Source organism: Ciconia boyciana, chromosome 19, assembly GCF_034638445.1.
Source record: "Ciconia boyciana chromosome 19, ASM3463844v1, whole genome shotgun sequence".
NCBI classification, from domain to species: Eukaryota; Metazoa; Chordata; class Aves; order Ciconiiformes; family Ciconiidae; genus Ciconia; species Ciconia boyciana.
Window position 1 is genome coordinate 1,148,593 of NC_132952.1, and position 20,341 is coordinate 1,168,933.

The 20,341-nt window shown below is 45.0% G+C and overlaps 1 protein-coding gene across 11 annotated transcripts in view; it reads left to right on the forward strand.

Moving 5' to 3' along the window:
* Positions 1-20,341, forward strand: part of EIF4G3 (eukaryotic translation initiation factor 4 gamma 3) — a 147,450-nt gene continuing 127,109 nt past the window's right edge. For 9 of the 11 annotated variants that reach the window (XR_012045806.1, XM_072883867.1, XM_072883862.1 and 6 more), the window contains exon 1: positions 190-521. Coding sequence is in view for 10 of the 11 variants with exons in the window: in XM_072883867.1 (XP_072739968.1) it covers positions 337-521 (185 nt within the window). In the remaining variant the exon portion in view is untranslated. Of the gene's footprint in view, positions 522-20,341 lie in introns of all 11 variants that reach the window. The other 2 variants (XM_072883870.1, XM_072883877.1) reach the window with 1 other exon arrangement.

Below are 20,341 nucleotides of genomic sequence, written 5' to 3' on the forward strand. Positions count from 1 at the left end.
TGCTCCGCTACTTCAGTGAGGAAAATCCGCCGGCATCGCCCGAGAGCCGCCACCGCGAAGGGCTCCGCTGCCCCCGGGGAGGGGGACCGAGACCCCCCGCCGCCGGCGGCTCATGAGCAGCGCGGCCTGAGCCGCCTCCCCCCCTCCCCTCCCCGCCGGCCCCTCTCCCGTCCCCTCCCCGCGCCGAGCCCTCCGGGAGGCGCGTTGTCACGGAGACCGGCGCCGGTGCCGGCCCGCCGCGCTGCCCCGGCCGCCGCACCGGCCCCCGGCCCGCTCCCCGGCTCCCCCCCGGCCCCGGCCCCGCTCCCCGCCGGGGGGTGGTGGCTCCGCTTGGCGATGAGTTTACCGCAGAAGGCGGCTTTGAAACCCGGCGCGGCGGCGGCGGCGGGGACCGGCCCCGGGAGCGGGGCGGCGGCGGCAGCGGCGGCGGGGCCGCCTCCCCCCCCGGCTCCCCCTCACCCGGCGGCGGCGCCGGCGCCTCACCCCAACATCAGGGCCTTGCCGCCCCAGCCGCCCCAGCAGTATCCTTTGCCCCTGGGGGGTGGGGGGGCGACACCCGCTTCCCCACAGCGAGCGGGGCCCGGGGGGGTGAGGGGCCGCGGGGGCCCCCTCGGTCCCGGGGGGTGTGGGGAGGGGGCGCCCCGCGGGGGTGGCGGTTGGGGGCTCCCCGCTCCTGTTTGTGTGTGCGTGCGTGTGTGTGCGTGTGTGTGTGCCCCCCCCCGTGCAAAGGAGGGGCTGCACCTGCTGGGGTGGGGCGGGGAAAGGGGGTGCCTCCCCCCCTCTGCGAAGGGGTTGGTTTGGGGGTGCGCCCCTTCCCCGGGGAAGGCAGAGGGTCCCCCAGCCCCCTTCCCCCCCCAGAGCAACGGTGACCCCCAAGGGTAAACTTTTAATTATAAATCGCTCCTCAGTTTTGCCTCCGGTCCTGCCCAGGTAAGTGCTTTGGTTTTGTTGTTTTTCCAGGCGAATTTAAACCCGGGTTTTTCCAGCCGGGGCCGATTTTCATGTGATTTTTAAATTTTATTTTATTTTATTTATTTTATTTTTTTTTCTTACTTGGCTAGTGGAAATAAATCTCAGGTGGAATGTCGTGCCGAGCAGCTTTCTCTGCGAGGCCACGCGTGATGGGGAGGAGAAGGCTCCCACTCAAAAAATCCCACCGCCAAAACGGCCACCGCTACAAAGAGAGGCCGGCGGTTGCTGCGAATGTTTTTTAAAGGTCTTCAGTTCTCTGCTGCGACTAGGCCCCAAGTCAGGAGGTAAATACTGCAGGGATCAGCAGGAAAGTGGGGTGGCCAGCCTGCCTGCCTGGATGAGGTTTTGTTTCCAGCCTCGGACAGCATCCCTTGGCAAACTGGCTTTTCTCCTCCACTCCCCACCCCCGAAGTTTTTTGGGGGAAGTGTGACGTGAAAAACATACTTAGTGAAATACTGCCTTGCTGTGTTATCTGGGAATGGTGTGGCGTGCTGTGCAGGGGACGGTCAGGAGTGTGTTTTGCTATTTATCGGTGGTAGTGACTTGGGTTTTAATGTGGAAGTGCAGGGTGTTTTGCTGAGGGCTGTTTCAGCTGTGTGATGATGCCTGTGCTCTTCAAGAAATGTGTTCCCCGCATATAAGCGTTTTATTGCTCTCACTTTCATTTTTGAGGTGGGAAAACCGAGCCCTTTTATAATCAGTTTAGGTCCATTGTTTTCTTGAGCTTCCGGCAAGAATCGTTCTTGCCATGACCACAAATACGTTGCTTAAATCATGAGACTGTTGACGTTACAGATTTGTTTGGGTCAAGTGAAAAACCTCTGAAGATTTCAGAGTGCTGCGGAGGGACGTACTCTCCGTTGGGTGTTTTTGGCTAGCTTGTGCTATTCTGTAATGCCAGCGTGTGCTTTATTTAGGAAAAAAAGTGCGAAGGTGCTGTCATGACAAAGTCAGCGGGGTGGTGGTGAGTAAAACTGTTGCTCAGGGGAAATTTTGCTCAGTTTTGAGTGATGTGCCAAGTGTTACAGTGGGAACGCCGTCCAGTGTGCATGTTCGGAGTCTGTGCTCGGCTCATCTTTCCAGCAAGGTGCTGGTTTGTCTGGAAAGGGCCTTTTTTAACAGGGAACGCAACACTTGGGTGCCCTGACAGTTGGAAGGGCTGAAGTTTGCCTGGGTCTAGGATCAGGAGTGTGCTGGGCTTTCTAAAGCACTTTATTTTCAAGTAATCATTAAAAGCACCATGGAAGGACTTGAATACTTCTCCAGTGTTGTTGAGGGCACGCTTGGTGGTGGTTTGCAAGAGTGGCTGTGCCGTTGTAGCTAAGACAGGAGGACACCCTTGCTTTTGGTGAGTGTTGTCACGAAACGCCTTGCATGTGTGAGGGATGAAGTTTGGGTTTACCTCCGAGTGCAGCCTAAAAATAAAAAGCCTTGGAAGAAATGGGCAAGATCCTAAAGGAGCCGGAGATGGTGTGGCAGCGTGTCCCATCGTGGGGACCCACCTGGACGCCCAGAGGAAGAGGTATAGAGGAACAGAGAAGCATTAGGTAGATATGACAAGTTAACGTTATAAAGGTGGGGAGGTTAAAATGATATAGTCTAATTTTTACTTACAGCCATGCCTGTTTTGAAAACATATTGTGTTTGGCTGATACTGCTCCTTAACTTTTAAACTAATAATCTGTCCTTGTAATGTACACAAACACTGCGTTCTTGATACCTTTTTGGTGAACTGTATTCAGGTGTCCTGGCTGGTTTTTTCCTCCGCCAAAACTTGTGTGTGCTTCCAGGTAGTAAACAAAAGCTGTTACCTTTTCTAAGCGCTGCTGCGAAAGTGAGGCTTGGGGAGCATAGTTCATCTGTGATTTATTGGAGTGCAGAGGGTCATCTGAGTTCAGCCTTATTTTTAGCTCTGTTTGGTTTCTTTTTCTTTTTTTTTTTCCTGTTTTGATATGACTATTGAGACAGTGTTACCCTCCAGCAGATGAAGTATAGTTGCAGGTTTCTTCTGTCAACTCGGAGTGAGCAGAGCACTGCAAGGTCTCCTTCTCATGGCAGTGCAAGGGTTTATTTATTGACGTGAAGGATTATTATATGTTAATAGACAGATTGAGGCTCTGACTTGGGCTTTTAAAACTAGAACAGTTTCTGCGTGGTTAACTTTTGTGTCTTTGGAAATACGTGTGGTTTTAGTACTTAATACATCATGAAATTAAACGGTTATCTGTATAATTGAAAAAAAAGAATTGGGTGAGAGAGAACTGTACAGGAAAAAGAGCATGTGTATTTGTAGAAAGGCATTAGCGAGGGAAAAGAAAAATACAGGGGGAAGAAGGGATTTAAAAAAAATATTTCTTGAAGGAAAGCGAAGCTGAAGAGTGATGGACACGAAGAACAGAAATGTTTTGATGGGAATTTCATTCTGTTACGTGCTGAATAGGAAGCTATTGGAGCTGCTGTATGAAAAGACAGAGCTTTTGAGAAACTTCGGTAACGCAGTGGCTTCAAGAAGTTAAATTTTCTATGCAAAAGTAAGTTGAGATAATTTTGTGGCTCTGATAGTGTGAGTATTCAGTCAAACCTGATTTCAGGCAGAAATTGTGCTCAGAAGTTGTCAATATGGACAACTCCTCCAGTTCGATTCTGACCCTTATTTGGGAGGGATGGACAAGGGAGGGTGTAGCTGTGAAATGACACACAGAGGGATATTATAAAAAATAAATCCCGATCTGCCCACCTTTGCTTTGGCTTTCAGACTGCCTCTGAGGAAGAAGTTCCAGATGAAGCTGATTGTTCTGTAGTGAAGACTTCTTCCATAAAAATGTAAAATAATGAAGGTACGCTCTGGGTTGCAAGCTTCCTGTAGACCTTTGTGTTTTTAACTTGATGATACTTCTGACACGTGTTAAACTACACCGCATTTCTTTACTCTTCCTCACGGTCCCACTTAAGAGAGAAGTATTTTTTGTGTGTGTTATAATAAGCTGCTCTTTAAAAAAAAAAAAAAAAGCCTCCATGCTGTGAATAAATTTTGTGGATCAATATAATTAGGTCACCAGTTTCTTCACAGCCCGAGCCCAGACATGGGCAAACATTGCACTGTAAAGGACAAACAGATTGATTTATGTTGAACTCGGGTAATGTCGCATGTCTGCCTGGCTCTTCAGGGTTAATTTAACACTGTACTTTGGAGCCAAATTAGAGCCATCTTGGGCTCTGGGCTGGTGTCAGTAGGTTTTTGTTTTCTTTTCCAAACTTGCTTGCATTTGGAGGGAGTTCAGCTTCCTGGTTGTTGATGGTCTCTGTGCAGGCACTAGTAAACTTGACCTTACTATATCACCATAGTTGTTTCGGTGTGGGATTGGGTATCTCTGGACACGGGTATTTTGCAGGTTATTGCAGTCGGGCAATCATGGCAGGTTCAGGATGGGTTTTAACAGATGGTGATTTAAAATCTTTCTTTTCTTCTCTCACTTTAATTCCGTTTCTGAGAAGCGGAGAGGAAGGGTCAGCTTTTGGGGGGATTTTTGTGTGAACTACATCATTGCTGTGCGTGGAAACGTGGGTTTTGCTAATGTTGACTCAGTAATTGAGCGTCTGCTTCAGTTTAGTTTTTCTGAGTTACTTTAGCTAACTGCTGTAGTCCCTTTCAGAAAGTGGTGTGCTGGTTCCTGCTCTGTTGAGTGGCATCTTCTGGATGTGAGCGGCTTCCCAAAAGCCCAAGAGAACAGCAAGAAATACAGGATCGCTTTCAGAAATGTAAGAGACTGTGTGTGAAGTCAGGGTGAAGTTCTGGCAGTGCTTACCCGGTGTTCGGATGCGGGCCAGGTTGTGCCATTGGACTAAGCCTGTGTTGGTAATCTTCTAGTTAAATAAAGACTGTTGAGGAGGATTTGGGGGTGTGGGGTTTTCTATTTTCTCTTAGTGAGCAAAGAGTTGAGCTGGAGGTGAAAGTGTCCAAGAATTTCTCCGAGGAGAGCATCTTCAGCGTGCACTGAAGGATCAGGGTCTCTGGGTTGCTGTGATACCCTCTGGGAGTTTGGAGCCAACGCCGTCTTCCCTCCCTGCTTACCTCCATTGCGAGTGGCTTTTTCTCAGAGTATGTGATGCAGCGTCTCTCTGTGCTCTCTGGGGTTTATCTGTGGATGACTTTGAAGATGAGAACCCAGGGATTAGGAAGCTGCTTGGGCATAAAAGTCAGCTGGAAGAGCATGGTCATGGCTTTTGCGTAAAGCGCTGTGTCTCCCAGCCTCGGGTGGATCAGCTCCGGCTTCTTGGCGGCTTTGACATTGAACCAGAGCTAAAACAAGAGCACAGTTGGGAGTCCTCTTCCAGATGCCAGTGGCAGCCGCTCGCGAGGAAGGGTTCGGAGCATTATGGTCATGAAAGGGAAGGAGTGGGGAGAGGTGGGAAGGAGGGGAGGAACTGGGCTGAGTTGAGAGCTGTTCCTTGCTCTCTGTTTTTTTTAAGTTCAGGAGTGAATTTTCTGAAATCGTGGCTGGATGAAGGGAAAGAAGGGGCAGCGGTGTTGCCTGAGAAGCATTTCTGTTTTGGAAGTGTCTGAAGCTGTGGAGATCGTACATTTTGGGAGGCTTTGCGGCAGGAGAGAAGCTTCTGAAAACGCAGACTTTCCCTGCTGCTCCGTAGTAGTGGCTCTTCTGCAGGGGAGGAACGGGCAAGGGTTTGTGAGCGTCTTGCCAAAAAATTAAGTGCTTTTAGACCTCTCTGCCATCTCCCCTGTTGATGTTCCCCAGCCTTGGCACATCTTAGCGTTCTTTCAAGCAGAAATAGCTTTAATTTATTTAATGACAAAGCTAATCATGTTATAGTGCAGATATGTCACTTTACCAGCTTTGTAAGATTTTTGTGGTGAAATGTCTTGGAGAAAACCGTTCTTCCAAAAATGTGATTTCAGATAGCTTATTTTCTCCTCATATCTGAGGACATGATTGTGTATGTTCTCTGGCAGAAGTCTGTGGGAGAAGGTTACTTTAGCCATTTAAGTATATATGTATTTAATGTGCAGTACTGATTTTGGAACACAGTTTGTGTTTTTACCTATGGTAAAAAGTTGGTGAGAGAGTAATAGGAGACTTAGAACAAATAACTTCCCTTTTAGATGTCGGGACGTAGAAGGGTTTTCATCTGTGTGTATGGGTTTTGTCCATCATCTTAGGGCTGAAAGGCTTTTTCATGTCGTTAGCAAATGTTGGGATGTGTCAAGCTGGGGCATTTTCTCCATTTTTGTTTCGTAGTAAGAGTTAGCAGTGAAGATCTCTCTTTAGAAGTTGTAGGTAACCTGTAATTTCTTTTTCTCCCTAATCCAGCAATTTCAGAGCTAGTCAACTGTCAAGTTTAGTTGTGTGTAAATCCGCTAATATGATTAGAGCTGCTGGAATTTTTACTCTGGGGAATTATAGATGGGTAGTATCAGTGTTTTACAGGCATTTCTTTAGTAGGAAACTTTATCTGTGATTTGAATATGTCTGCTAGCAATTGCAAAGGCTTTTCTGGAATGAATGGGGAAGAGAAAACTGGTGTTTGTTACAGGGCATGAAGATGTGGGTGGAGGAGTCGTGTGCCCCATGGGCTGGAGGAAGCAGGGGAACTAATTTTTCTTTTTTTTTCTTCTTCTTTTTTTTTTTTTTAAGGGAACATAGTTGATGTGACTTCTCATAGTGCTGTGTTTTACACTTGGTGGTAATTCCAAGAACTTCTCCTATGTACAGCTTTCCTTTCCAAACTGTGGACTTCATTTTGCCTCCCAAATAGGAAATGATGATGTGGAACAACTGGAAGAAGAAAATAGAATGGGTTGTTAAAAAAGAAAAGGATCAAAGGGAGGAGAGCAAAATAAGCTTTTAGGCTAGTGAAATTTTCTAGTACGTGTTATTCTTCTGTTTTATTATATATGTTTGGAAGATGTCCCAGAACGCGCTCTCTCTTTTCGTAGTAGGTGATGGCACACTGTTGCTGATGGGACTTGAATCAAATTGCTGCTGGGCATGTAACTAGGTTAATGGGACAGCATTTTTTTTCTTCCCTGAAAGGAAAATTACGCGCTCCCTATTCCACTTGTACCTTAAGAATTGGTTTTACCTTTGCTTGCTGTGTAGTCATCTGGAGTCGTGGAGAGAAGAGGGCAAATTTCCCCACACCGAGATTGTATCAGATTTAAATCAATTCTGCCACCAAAAATAATACGTTTCTGCTATTGGTTGTAACACCTTTGTGTATCCTTTATCTGGATGAGAGTTAAAATATTTCTAGAGCTTTAAATATACGCAAAGAAAAGCAAAGTGGTTTCTGAAATGTGCATCTTGAAAGAAAAACATATCCGGTCCTCCAGAACGATACCAGTAGCGTTCTCCAAAACTGTTGGTGAAGTGTTGAAATGGGTTAGGACTTGTCGAGATGCACGGAGCAGCTGCTCCTTTCCAAGTGGTTGAACTCGGCAGGAATGAGACTCATGCTCTGGAGTAAGAGTATCTGCAGGGGAATAACTCTGTAAAAGTCACAAGCATGAAGACCATCCTGCTCTTGCCAGGGGAGTGGACTTCACGTGGTACATCCTCAGGGTGGTAGGAAAAGAAATCTTGCTGCCAATCTTTTGAGTTTGCTCTTGATGCTGTGAAAACACCGAGCAAGGAAGAGTTAATGCAGTTAAAGATCTTAAATAATGCAGATTTTTCTGAGTTTGGAAAGCTTTTGGGAGGTGGAAACTAATAAACATTGCACCGATTCTCTCTTTTGGGTTGCCAGATGATGATTGTATATTTGTTTGTGTTGTGGTTTGATTTACATGTGAGAGTGACTGTGTGCAAGTTACTGAATTACTAAGAGTAGTCCAATTTAAATGTCTGTGTTGCTGGTGGCATTTGAAAATCCATTTGAACTAATGCTATGGCTGCACTAATGGTGGTCTGAAAAAGAGATTTCCCTCTTTGATGCGTTATTAAGAAGTCGTAGAAGTTACTGGGCCTTGAAACCGGCATTTTTCTGGGCTTATTTTGTTCTTTTGCTGAAAAGCAAAAATTATAGACGTCTCTGGTCTTTTCAGACTAAGCAGGAGACTCTTCCTCTAAGCATCAAAGGGAAAGATTTTTAGCGATACCACTCACAGCTTTGGTTTTTTAGTCAGCCACTGTCTTTGAAAGGCTCCTAACATCCTGAAGAAAGGGCATGTCTGTAAAAAAAAAAAAAAAAAAGTGCATTCCCACTAAGCGGCGAAACCTAGCCCTTCGGTCCTTGGACTACCACGAGATCTTCTACAGAACCGTCAAGTCCAGTGTGAAATTCAGACCAAAATCTGGTCTGAAAACTTCTCTGGAAGTCTTGAATTCTTGTTTGTGGTGATGTACAGGGTGCTTTAGGCTTGACACCGGACACTGTTTTGCAGCGTGCAGCCGATGAATTGGACAGACTCAGTATCTGTATTATACTTGAAAGGGAACTCAGCAGGGTACTATAGCTGAGGGTAGATAATCTATACCACTTATTTCAGGGGGAAGTAAAGAACTGAAATCAAAAAGCGTTTGAAGCATGTTTGTTGTGACTTTTAATGTGAAATTCATGTGCATCTCAAACTCTGGAGTACGGTGGGTAAGGGATTTCGGCAGCTGGTGATTCATGCCCAGTTTTAGCACGGCGAAGTTTGTGTAGAAGGCTCTCTCAGATGTACTAGTTCTTGAGCTGGTGAGACATCTGAGTTCAACTCACTGGAGAATATAAAGCTTCAGTTTGCGGCACCCTTTCTTGCCAGCGCTTACACAGATATAAATACTAGTTACTGGACAGTCTCTCTTCAAATACTTTACTTTTCTGGGCTCTGTGTTTTGTATTCTAGATTTGCGAAATGCAAATAATTCAGCTGTCAACCTGTCTGTGCAACTTGGGTTTTATGTTTTCCTTCAGCATTGTGTTTTAAAGTAGATTTCAAAGTGCTTTTATGTCTGTCTCTTCAAAAGAAAAAAAGATCTAATTTTTGTTGACATACAGATATCGCAAGGTGTAATTTTCAATGAGCTTTAGCTGTTCAGCTTAATTGTATTGATTACGTTTCCAAAACACTTTTTTTAATTTAAAAAAAAGTTCATCTGCACAAATAAACTATTTTATGTTTAAATATTTGGTTCTGAGGTTGTGCACCAAGTTTGACTTGAAATGGTTCCCATTTTCCCCCTGCAAAAACTTAACATTTTGTTGCACTGCTGTGGCAGCGGTACCTGGTATTGCAGGCATTCACCGAAACAATTGTTGCCGGCACTTGGCACCGTCCCCATCGCTGCTTGCTGAAGCCAAAGCACATTTTATCCACTCAGGCTGACATTAAGATCATTAAATAAATGAATGAATTGTACTGTCACCAAATTCCCATTCTGGCAGCCGAAGAACATGTGAATTTTATAGCCGGGGCCTCTGTCTAGAATGTCGTATTGAATGGCCGGGATGTCAGGAGTGGGAACAGTCAGCAAAAAGCTTTCTAGTAAAATGTGTGTGCCTTAATGAGAATTACGGTGTGGAGTGGTGTAAAAGCCTGAATTATTAGACATCTGATCATCCAAGATGAGTATTAATCAACCTGTGAGGGGCATGTAGAAAGAAACTGGAGCACAGCAATAAAACAAGGGAGCGGGAGAGAATGAAGGGGGTTGGAGAGCTGTTTCTCCATTGGCAACGCAGGTCTGTCTTGCTGTTTGAAAGGAGTTTGTTGGGGGAAGAATGCAGCCAAGCCGGGAAGTGTTGAAAGCAGGGATAACTCTTGGTCTCCATCAGGGAGTTTGAGGTCTCGCTGGTTGAGCTAATATGCTGAAAGGTCACTCAGGGTTTGGGAGACCTTGGAGAAGTCTGCTGAACTTCCATCCCCGGGAGGAGAAGGTTGAAAATACTTTCTCAAAGGAGGAGAGTTCACTCGTCAGGCTTGGGTTGCTTTTTCTTGTGGTCTAGCTCTATCCTCATTTTTATTATGTTGGGCTTAAGGTGGTGTTTTTGCTTACAAATAGGGGACATAAAAGAACTGTAGCATCCATGCTTGTTGCAGTTGGGTCAAAAATGTCTCTGAATGGCAAAGGAAAAAGTGGAAGTGTGTTTTGACCAGACAATTTGGTGAACCATGTAACTGTGTATCTGCAAGCTGCTTGCACTGCAGCTCCAAATAATATCATTGATGCTCTGTGCTAGGGATAACTTAAAACGTTTGCTTTGGTCCCTTCCTGTTCTGAAGCGCAGCAAAGCGTCAGCATTTAAGACCGTATTCAGTGCTTTCAAACTGAAGCAAATCCTTTTCTTAGTCTTCTCTTCCTCCCCTTCCCATACCTTAGTGTTTGTCTTGATTACGGTTAATTAGATAAAAGGCTGCTAAAATAGCGCTGGTGACCAGTGCGGTCCTCGGTGCATCCTTATTCATGTTTTAGCAGGTGATGTCACTCATTGCCATGGTGATGATGAAAGCCAAGTGGTTGGGTGATGTTTGTAGGTGCTGAAGTTCATAATCTTTGAAGACCTGCTGCGAATACAGTGATATTGCAGTTTCCGTGCAGCCTGAAATCAGCAAAATTGGGGTTTTATGCTAATCAGAAAAGGAGCAGTCCTGCCTGCTGCGGTGCTCAGGGTGTCCCGTTGATGCAGACAGTCCTGAGCAACCAGAAGGCAGGGACGGGTCCTGAAATCCCCCTTTCTTTCCCATCCTGGTTAGCACATCAGGTACATCTTCACCCACTTCTACCTCTGTGTTGGTTCAGCTGTGTAGCATTACTTCAGAGGCCACTTTGTGCAAAAGGGAGAGAGATGTGTGTTTGGAAATCTTCCTCGATGGTCACGTGCAGCAGATGCAGCCTTCCCTCTGTGTTTTACCTCTGTGTTTGTGGCCCGAATTCAACAGGCAGAGCTAATGGAAGTAAGCCCAGCATTTTTTTAAATGAGAAATGCTCTGAGACTAATTTACTGCTCATCTTCAGGCTCAGCTGGGATAAATATATTGTGGCTATTACTTTTTCTTTGAGCACCCTGTAGAGGTGTGGGTAAAGTACGCAATTGAGAGTCCTTATGAGGAAAAATTGAACATGTGCAGGATTAGACCAAGGAGACCCAGAGCTCCTGTCCAGCCCATATCCCTCTATGAACTATGGGGTTTTTGCAGCAGTGTAAGATGCATCCCGCTGTCTTCCCTAGACGCCTGCTTTCTCAGGATTTCATTTTGTATGACATGGGATTTTAACTCAGGAGAAGACATAAGCTCTGCATGTGGCAAGAGGGTACTTATGATTTCATTTCATTTTGATAAACCGCTGAAATAAAGTTTATGGGGGGGAAATCGCAAGGCGTTACAAAATTGGGAGTCGAAATGAGCATTAACGCTCTTGAGAAGCATACTTCTAGAATTCGTTGCCTGGCTGGCAGAAGGACCATCAGTCTGGGTGACAACACTGCTGTCACCGCGATGCTTCTTGACAGATTGACCAGCAGAGCATTACATTTTCCCATGAAGTCACAGCATGAAGTATTAGAGACACGGTAGGAAATGTAGCTGAGTGAATGAGACAGTAAACTACTAGGCTGTTTGATATTCATGCTTATCGTACAGATAGAAAGCCTGGCTTGGAAATACATGGTTGCTGCTGTAGGGTCCCGAACCCCCAGGCATGCACGCCGTGGCCGTCCCTGTAGAGAAGAGGCGTGTGTGGGTTGTAACCTTGTAAGCTATAGTAGCTTATTTGTGGGTTTAGGGTACAAAGTTTGAGGTAAGTGGGCTGGGGGAGTTCTGTGTTAATGGCATGCATAGGAAGATAAAAATAAGTCAGCTGTTTTTTAGTACATTACAGAAATTTAGACTCTTGGGTGAAAATTGCCACGAACGAGCTCTGTAGTACTTGTGTGTATTGGGAACTTTTTTTTCCCAGTCTTGTAACAACATGCCCCCAGATGCAGATAATTGCTGGTGCTAAAGGGAAGCCGGAGACATAAGGTTTTACTTTATGAATTCAGTATGAGGGAAGGTAGACTGTAATACCCACGCAGAAGTTTGTTCCAGGCTGTAAGCTGAATAAAGGCTGAGTAAAAGCTTGGGAACCTTTCTCTGCGATGAGATAGGTTTCCTCCTGGTCTGCCTGCCTCCGTGCGTCTTTTTAGTTATGTCACCCAGCCCTCTCTGCTTTCTCTGTTTGGACATTGATGTTCTTAACTGGTTATGTGTTTGCAGTATAAACTCAGTGTAGAAATAACTGTGTGTGTGTTAATTAACTGTTCTGAAGGAAAAAAAAACAAACCCATAAAGCAAACAATCCCAATCTTAGCTTGCTGGTGCGGCTGTTGGGAATAGAGGAATTACTCCGCTAGCTCAGTGTATTGCCCGGTGTAAGCTGTCCTCCCCAGGCACACTGACAGCGGCTCCACACTTTGCAACCCAGACCCCGAAGCGTGTTTATCAGGTTACCTCAAAGCGGCACATGAACAGTGGCTAAGCAGGTCAGAGCCTCTCTGCGAGCGTGCGTGCAGCTGGTATCGGGCCAGAAACTGCTGTTTCAGCTGCTAATCAGGGGACAGAAGTATGCTAAATTTGGGGATATTTGTTTTCTTTGAAGTGTGATTCAGTTTGTGTGAGATACTGTGTGTTTTGGATATTGTGATGTGAATTGTTTTAAGCTCAATGATTGAAATACAACATTTATTGTAAAATACTTCTGTATCAGCGGTTGCATTACAGAATGTGAAAGGTAAAGATGGGTATGGCTTTAGCTCTGTCTTGTCTGTGGCATTTTATTAAAAATACTATTTTTTCTGCCAAACTAGATGTGTGCAGGCATGTGATGCCACCAAAGGTCTGGAGGACAGCCAAAGAACCATACCTGTTAGTTTTGGAATAGACCAAAAGCTAAAGTAACTCCAGAAAGGAGTGGGCCGGTACGTGTCACTTGGCCAAGTAGGAGATCAAAACCTTGTTCTCCGTGGCTGTCTCCTCCCAGTGCTCCTGTGTGATCTCCGTCAAGCCAGCTTGCTTGCAGCGTTGCTTTGTATATTTTTACAGCATTTATCAAGCCATTTGCTTAGTCTTAGTCTTGTATAGCTGCTGTTCAGTGTAAGACTACTACTATTATTTCTTTTCACCCTTCAAAATCAAAATGTGATGAAGGAAAATATGGCAGTCGTCACAAGTTCCAGCTCACGTCAAATTGCCTGTGTCACCCCGGCTCTTCCTTGGCCACGGCTCAGGGCTTTTGTGGATGTGATGTTTCTCTTTGCATGCTTATCTCCTATTAAAAATTCCTGCTTTTCTCTCCCCTTCCATCTTCCTTTCTTGAATGACGTAGTTTCTTCACTCTGGAGACTCCTCCAGGTTCACTGGGAGTGACGCTTCTGACCACCTCTGAACTACTGCCCATCAGGGATGAGCATCTTCCGTCTTCCCCGGTGATGGTTGTAATTAGTTTGCTCGGTGGCCTCGCTTGATAAAGTGACCCAGGAATTTTTCCCTGCCCATCTCTTCTTCTCCCAACCCTTCCGTTCACTTCCATCTTCAAATGTTTTAAACATGAAGCTGGTTAGGGAGGAATGGGATGGTTTTTAAACTGACAAAACCAGGGGGTGTGGTTAGCTTTGACCGTAGTGGTGGTGGTTATCAGCTGGGACAGAAATGTCTTCAGCGAGCAGCAGCTGGAGTGGTTTTTTGGTGGCTTCTTGGCATTCATCCTCTCTGGAGGGAGGTTTGCAGCGTGCAGAGTTGCTTCTGATGTGCATGCTTGGGGGGTCTTGGGAGCTAGCATACCATTTCCCTGCTGAACTGATTCTTGTGTAAATATGTTTTTTAACACTTACCAAATGCTTGGTAGCCAGAGGCTGGTCTAGAAGAACTTCATAGAAGAAAGCGGTGTTAAGATATCTCTCTCTTCCAGGTAATGGATTTTTTTCCCTTCTGTTGTAGTTAATTGCAAAAATAAATGCAGTTAACAGTATCCAAAGGACTTTTTTCTTGCTGCACCATGCTGAGAGATGCCTTGTTCAAGATGCTTTCTTCTCGCTGAGCTTGGTTCGTTTTTAGATGCTGAAGGGCATTTTGAGACTTTGTTTTAACTTCATTTTACAGCATGTTTATATGAAACTGACAAAAAAAAATCCGGTGCTTTGCCAAATATTTTTGGAAAGAGCAAGCTTTGTGGATAATCATTTTCATGTTCTACCTGCTCCTTGGTGTGTTAAGGCTATAGAAGAATCTTCTCTACCCTGAAAAAAGGCTTTGAGATATTAGCTTTCAAGTAGTCACTTGAGGCAGGTTGATTAAGGAATATACTCGATGTTAGATTTAATCAAGATTTGAATAATGGAGTTAGAATTGACTGTCACTCCTGTAATCCAGTTATTTTTAGATTGGGATCAGTATGTGCCACTCCCCAAGTTGTCTATACCATTGCTCTGAAGGCAGACAGATCAAAACGCCATTTGACAGAGTGTATCTTCTCCAGTTTTGTACTTGCTGCTTCATCCCATTAATACATCCCTTATTAAATGCGTTGTGCCAAAACTTGGCAATTTGGAGCAAAGGAATTCCAGTGCTGCACTGAGGGTTGTTATGCAAAATACAGCTCAAATATGTAAGTAGAAACGGCGTGGTGGTGGTATTGATGGTGGGACTTCAGCTCCTTCCGTATTCAAGAAATATTTGGAATTGTGCTGGGAAGGATCATGGTGAGTCACAGAACAGTTAATCACCTTTTAACTCTTGGATGTCTTGGAGGAAAGAGGTACAGGTATGAAATACCTTCAGGATGTGGATAAGATGTGCCTAAGCAGGTGCTTTAGTTATTGCAGTGTCAGAAAGTCATCTGTGCTTGAAGGCCTAATGGTGGGGTCTTGCAAGTCCTGAGACTTGCTGCTGTCCTCAAAGCATGGGAAGCTTGCTGGCCAAGTTCTCACGACAGCTCACTGAGCATCAGCGTACCACTTAGGCACTGCCTTCTTCACCGCCGGTATCATAGCGTGAGGTCCTGAGGTTTTTACATGTGCTAGCTTCAGCAGAGTGCCTCAGGGGGAACATTATTTGTGAAAATCAAGACCTTAGTTCTCACTGCTGAGCACTGGAAAGCAATCCTTTGCCGTCTTGCAAGGGATGTGTGTTGTAGCTGATGTTTGGCTGTGTGTTTTCTTTTGCCTAAAGGTGAGAACAAAACTGTTTCTTTGTGGTAGCTTTCTATCTTCAGCTCAGGAAAACAGTAGGTTTTATCTGGATTAAAGCCTAAATGATAGCTATGGACCAGGAGGGGTATGTGGAAACAGCCGAGGCTGTTTGCCATTCACTGCTGTTCAAGAGAAGCCTGATTGCAGAGGGATCGAGTGGAGGAACGTGGGGTCGCTTGCATGGGAGGTGAATGAACCTGGATTGTTTTAAAGGAGCTTCGTTACTTTGTTGACAAGCCCTGACTCTGCAGAGAGAATCAGAGCACCTGATTTGCTAAATTCCCCTTAAGAATAGGGAAATTGCAGTAAAATAGTCTTTCCAGGGACTGAAAAGTGATTGCCCAAAAAGTAAAAATCAGCCATACATGTGCCTGGCAAGCGCTCCACAATATTGTCATTGTGGTTGTGTCTAGTAATAATATCAACTTCCCCTTAGAAAACTTTGGGGTCAGTGTGGGCAGAAAAAGGCCAAAGCTTGCATGGAGTTCATCTCATGGTGCAAGGAGTTATTTAACAAGGAGTTATTAAGCAAGGAGTTATTTAACCATAAGCTGGAATTGTGACTTTTTTGTGCATTATTCCCAGGCAGGGCTTGTCTTTGCTGCGTCCAGGATGTCCTCCACTTGTAGGTTTTGGGTTTGGTTTCTGGGCTGTTATGTCAGCGTAACCACAGCGTAGGAGCTGTTGCTGGTGTGAAGTTGCCCATGAGAGACAACCCACACAAGGGGCCTCAAATGCCGCGTGTTGTAAGCTTTAGATCAGGCAGATCAGAGGGCAGGCTCTTGTTTCCCTGTCTATGGGAAGAGTGTTTGGAAGGTCTTTTTGGTGATGCCAGGGGACAGGACAATATTTTGAGAGCATCCCAATCTCAGAGCCGACTCAGGCATCTGTGAAATGTGAGCGAAATGAAATCGGTGAACTGATTACAGTCGCTATACCAAAAGCATACATCGTCCCCTTTGCAGTTTACAGCTCCGTAAAGGCAAGGAACGTAAAAACAGGAAACCTTTACCGACAGTACTTTGAAGAGGCTCGTTTGGTTGACACATCTTTGTCGTGTTGTTTGTCTCTTAAAGCCTATTTATATGCTGGGGTGTTGAGGCCGCATGCAGAACGCGCCGTCTTGCAGCTGAAGTGTTCATACTGAAAGTAGCAGAGAGCCCAGCAGTTGGGACTTAAATCTACCTGGTCTGTGGTACCTAAGCTTGGAGCTCTTTTACTGGCCTTAATAAATTTAGTGAAGTTCCTTGGCTTTTCTTAGGTCTTAATTTTTTTTCTTCCACATGAATATTCTGGTATGAGCAGCATTGTATAGCTCTCATGTAGCTTCTAATAGCGTATGTGAGAACTTCTGCCTTTTTTTTTTTTCTTAGTTGTTTTATTGAGTAACTTTTATTATAGATTATTTGATTTCTAAATGCTGGTATTTCATAATTGCATCTCAAAATGCATGTTATCTTTGATCAGTCCTTCTGGACTGTACAAAGCAGAATTAAGTAGAACAAATATTTACATCTTGATTTACCTGAAAACAGAGTGTACTTTCATGCAGACATTATTGACGTTCTCCTGTCTATGGTGGAAACATAAAAGCTTTGGAGTAGAGTTTTTATTTAAGTTGCTGCTTGATGCATGCTGTGTTCGGGTATATAAATAAATAAAACTTACCCTGCTACATTTTGTTCTTAATCATAAACGCAGCAGTCTTTCACTTCTAGTTAGGAAATTGAAAGAGAATTTCCTATCAATATACCATCTCTGTTTATAATGCCAGAGTTGCAAATTGAAGCCCAAGTCATTGCCAATCAGAAATAGGTGTTTTATGGACTGTGTTTCTTTGTTTCTTCTCTGTTTCCACGTTTCTTTAGACTTTGGTTTCAAACTTGCATATTGTAGCAGCTGCTGCCTTCACTAGAGTTTCAAGTGCACAAAGAATTATCTGAATTTATGCCGGGTAACTTTCTTTTGTTGCTCTTTTCTGCTTTTTTGTTCTTTCTCGCTGCCTTTGAGCGCGTTTTGGTAATTGGACAGTTGGACCTGAGAGCACGTAGCACCCTGGCATTAAAAAAAAAGGGGGGAAAAAAAGAGGCGATACAAGAGCACACTGTAAAATCCCACTTCTGCAGCAGCCACAGATACTCTGCTGTTTGCAGTGCAAGGGGTTTTGTTTTTTAAGTTCCTCTTCCCTGCTTTACGAGCCGCCTGCTTGATGTCGCCGTTCCCCACCTGCGAAGAAACAAAGGAGGCAAAAAATATTCCTGCAGCCGGGGAGGGGAGAGCGGCGGGAGCATGTGTGTGTGTGTTTCAAATGCCTCTTTGTGCTGCGAGGTGTACGTTCGGATACAGCTCCGGGTGCGCGCGCGTGGTCCGTTCGAGTGGATTCTCCCTCTGGAGGCATGCGGGATGCCTGAGAACAGTAACTTTTTGCCCAGCTGGCTATTTTTAATGAGACCTTCCACCATTTTCCAATGAAGCAACAGATCAGCACTTCTAAAAAGATCTTTATCTTAACGGTTAAGAACGGGAGCCCTTTCTGTATTGAAAAACCTGAAAGGAAATAGCATCCTGTGCGAACTGTGGCTTTGTGCATACTTATGTAATGGGCTATCAATCAAATTTAATTAAAACTGTGGTTATGGCGGAGTTTTACTCCCTTTTAGTTCAGCTATGATATGGGGGGAAAAAGTTTTTATCTTCACAAGCTGTTCTTGCAGAAGTTATTGCTGTGATTGCAATTAAGAAACCCTTGTTTTTACGGCAAATAAATTAGTTTGCTTCTTTTTATAAAGAAATTTCTTGCCCCTTGGCCAACTCCAAAAATAGATGCGGAGTCCCCGAAAGTGAAATGCTTAAATGCAGCAGTATGGTTTAGTGTGTTTAGTGGTGCAAAAAGATGGGATTTTACCAACTTCGTCTTTCATGTGGTTATCTAAAGTAAGGCTGCTGTAGGACAATGGAGCCTGCATGCTCAGGTTTCCTTTGAGCGAGTCTTCGTGCATCCTGCGTGTGAAGCAAGTGGGAGCTCCCTCCTCTATAGTGGGTTCATTTGGCAATTGCTGTGCTGTCCCCTTGTATCCTATGGTTAGAAGAATAAATGTTAAAGGGGTGGAAATACACACTTTGTTGTTTTTTCTTGCTTAAGTGTTTCCTTTGTATGGTTATGTGTGAGGCTCTCTGCAGAAACCTCTTTGCAGCAGTCCTGCCAGTGTCAAAATCTTGGCTCTGGAGCGGTCAAGGCTTCAGAAGCAGGGAGGGTTCAAACCTCGCTCCTTGGCCATGGGTTCCAGCATGCAATGAGTGCCTGGTTTGGGAGAGAGGAGGAGCAAGCCTAGACATACGTGCATTCGCCACCCTTGGTTTTTACAGCAGAGTGTTTTTGTTCCTTGGGACATGTCGTTTGCAAGAAGGTACGTAATGGCCACATCTTAAACCATGTGGAGGGTCCAGCCTCATGGACATGTGAGAACGCACTCCTGGTGCCTGAGGTTGCGTGGCTGAGGCGAGGAGATTGTGTGTACCTGTATTTCAAAATCTGGGAGAAGAAATATCCCCCAGCAAGTGTCAGTCCCTTCGAGCTAGTGCTCACCTTCATGGCTCTGCATTTCAAACTGGTGGTCGCCTGTGTCCATGCTAAATGGCACACCAGTATCAACTGGGACCCTCCTCCTTTGACCTTTTCTAGGTATTTTGATTAGCTATTGAGCTCTGCTGAGTTTTTATGGTAACACTAAGAAAACGAGGAAGGGGGTGTTGGTTTTGTTTGGTGAAATCAATATTAAATTTATTTTGTCTTGAACTGTGAAAGGCTTGCGTGCTTGGTAGTCTGTTGGGTAATTATCTCGAAATGAGGAGCAGGTCTCTAAATGTAAAGGACGCGGAGAAGGAACACAAACATTTCCTCAGTACCAGGAGTGGAACAATAGCTCATTGTTGGGAGGAAGGGATTGCAGAAAAGCAAGCAGACTTTCAGAAATAGGGGGTTTATTTTCTATAGCTTACTATTTATATTGCACTTGGAGGCTCTTTGGGAACTAGATGTCCAGTTCCTGGAATGTGTGTCCCTTGGTCGAGGAAGGTTGGGCGCGAGCAGAGCATGTCCTTTCAGTCGGCGTTTGTTAATAGACAATGCCTGGGTTACGGGCTGCTTGGAAAGCGGCTCTGTGTTCATGCGAGAGTCCCCTCTCTCTCTGCCTCGCAGCTTGGCAGCTGAGGAGACGTCCCCTAAAGAGACAGGACTCTTCTTCCTCCCACCCTCACTTTCTTTCTGCTATATATTGGGCTGTTGAATAGGCCTGCATTGACCAGAAAGACAAAGAAGTCTTTCAGGCTCTAGCTTTAGCCACAGCCAGTGTGCTGTGGGCTTTTGTTAATACTTTCAGTCCCCCCCTTTCTCTTTCAGCAGCCCTCACTCTCATTGTTAATACATTTCGGGAGCAGCACTGATATTTCTGAATTCATTTTGTTTGCTCAGTTCGCAGGAAAAGTGGCAAAAAGCTGGGGAGAGAACGCGTTGCCTCTTACGTTCTCCGCAGAGTATTTTCTTTCATGCCTTTAGCAGGGAAAAGTGGATCGTGTAAACAGATCCTGGCAAATCCTTGCATGAGCGGAACGTGGTTGTGGAGCGTTAACGCCTGTGCAGGCTGCTTGCATGCAGAGACTAAATGGCTTGTTCCAGTGCTTGGGAATACTTAATGGCTTTCCCCCACCCCGGTTGGATTAGTCTCCATGTTGTCCTTTTTAATTTTGTTATTGCATTAGCCAGCTAAAGATGTAAGCTCTTATTAAAACAGCTGTTTCTGCTAAGTGGCAGTATAGAGTTGAAGAGTATTGTTCAACAGTTGTAAATTCATTCAGGATCATCCTAAACTGACCCTATTTTCTGAGCGGATGTGCGGGGGGGTTTCCTCCTACCCATAGGTAGACACGACTGAAAGGAAAGCTACTTTTCCAATTCCATGTTAGTAAATCTGAAAGCTACTAGTAGGTGCTTTCTAATCGTTATGAAACATCAGTATGAGAATTAATTCCTGGAAATAAAATGTTAGGAAGCAGCTGTTGGAAAGCGCTGGTGCATAGCAGGCATGCAAAAATAAATATAAATGCTGCCAGGAGTAAGGATTAAGGTAGAACGATTGTTTCTTATCATGAAGCACAGACAGTAATTTTGGGGGGGGTGCGCCCCAAACCCAAACGTACTGTTGG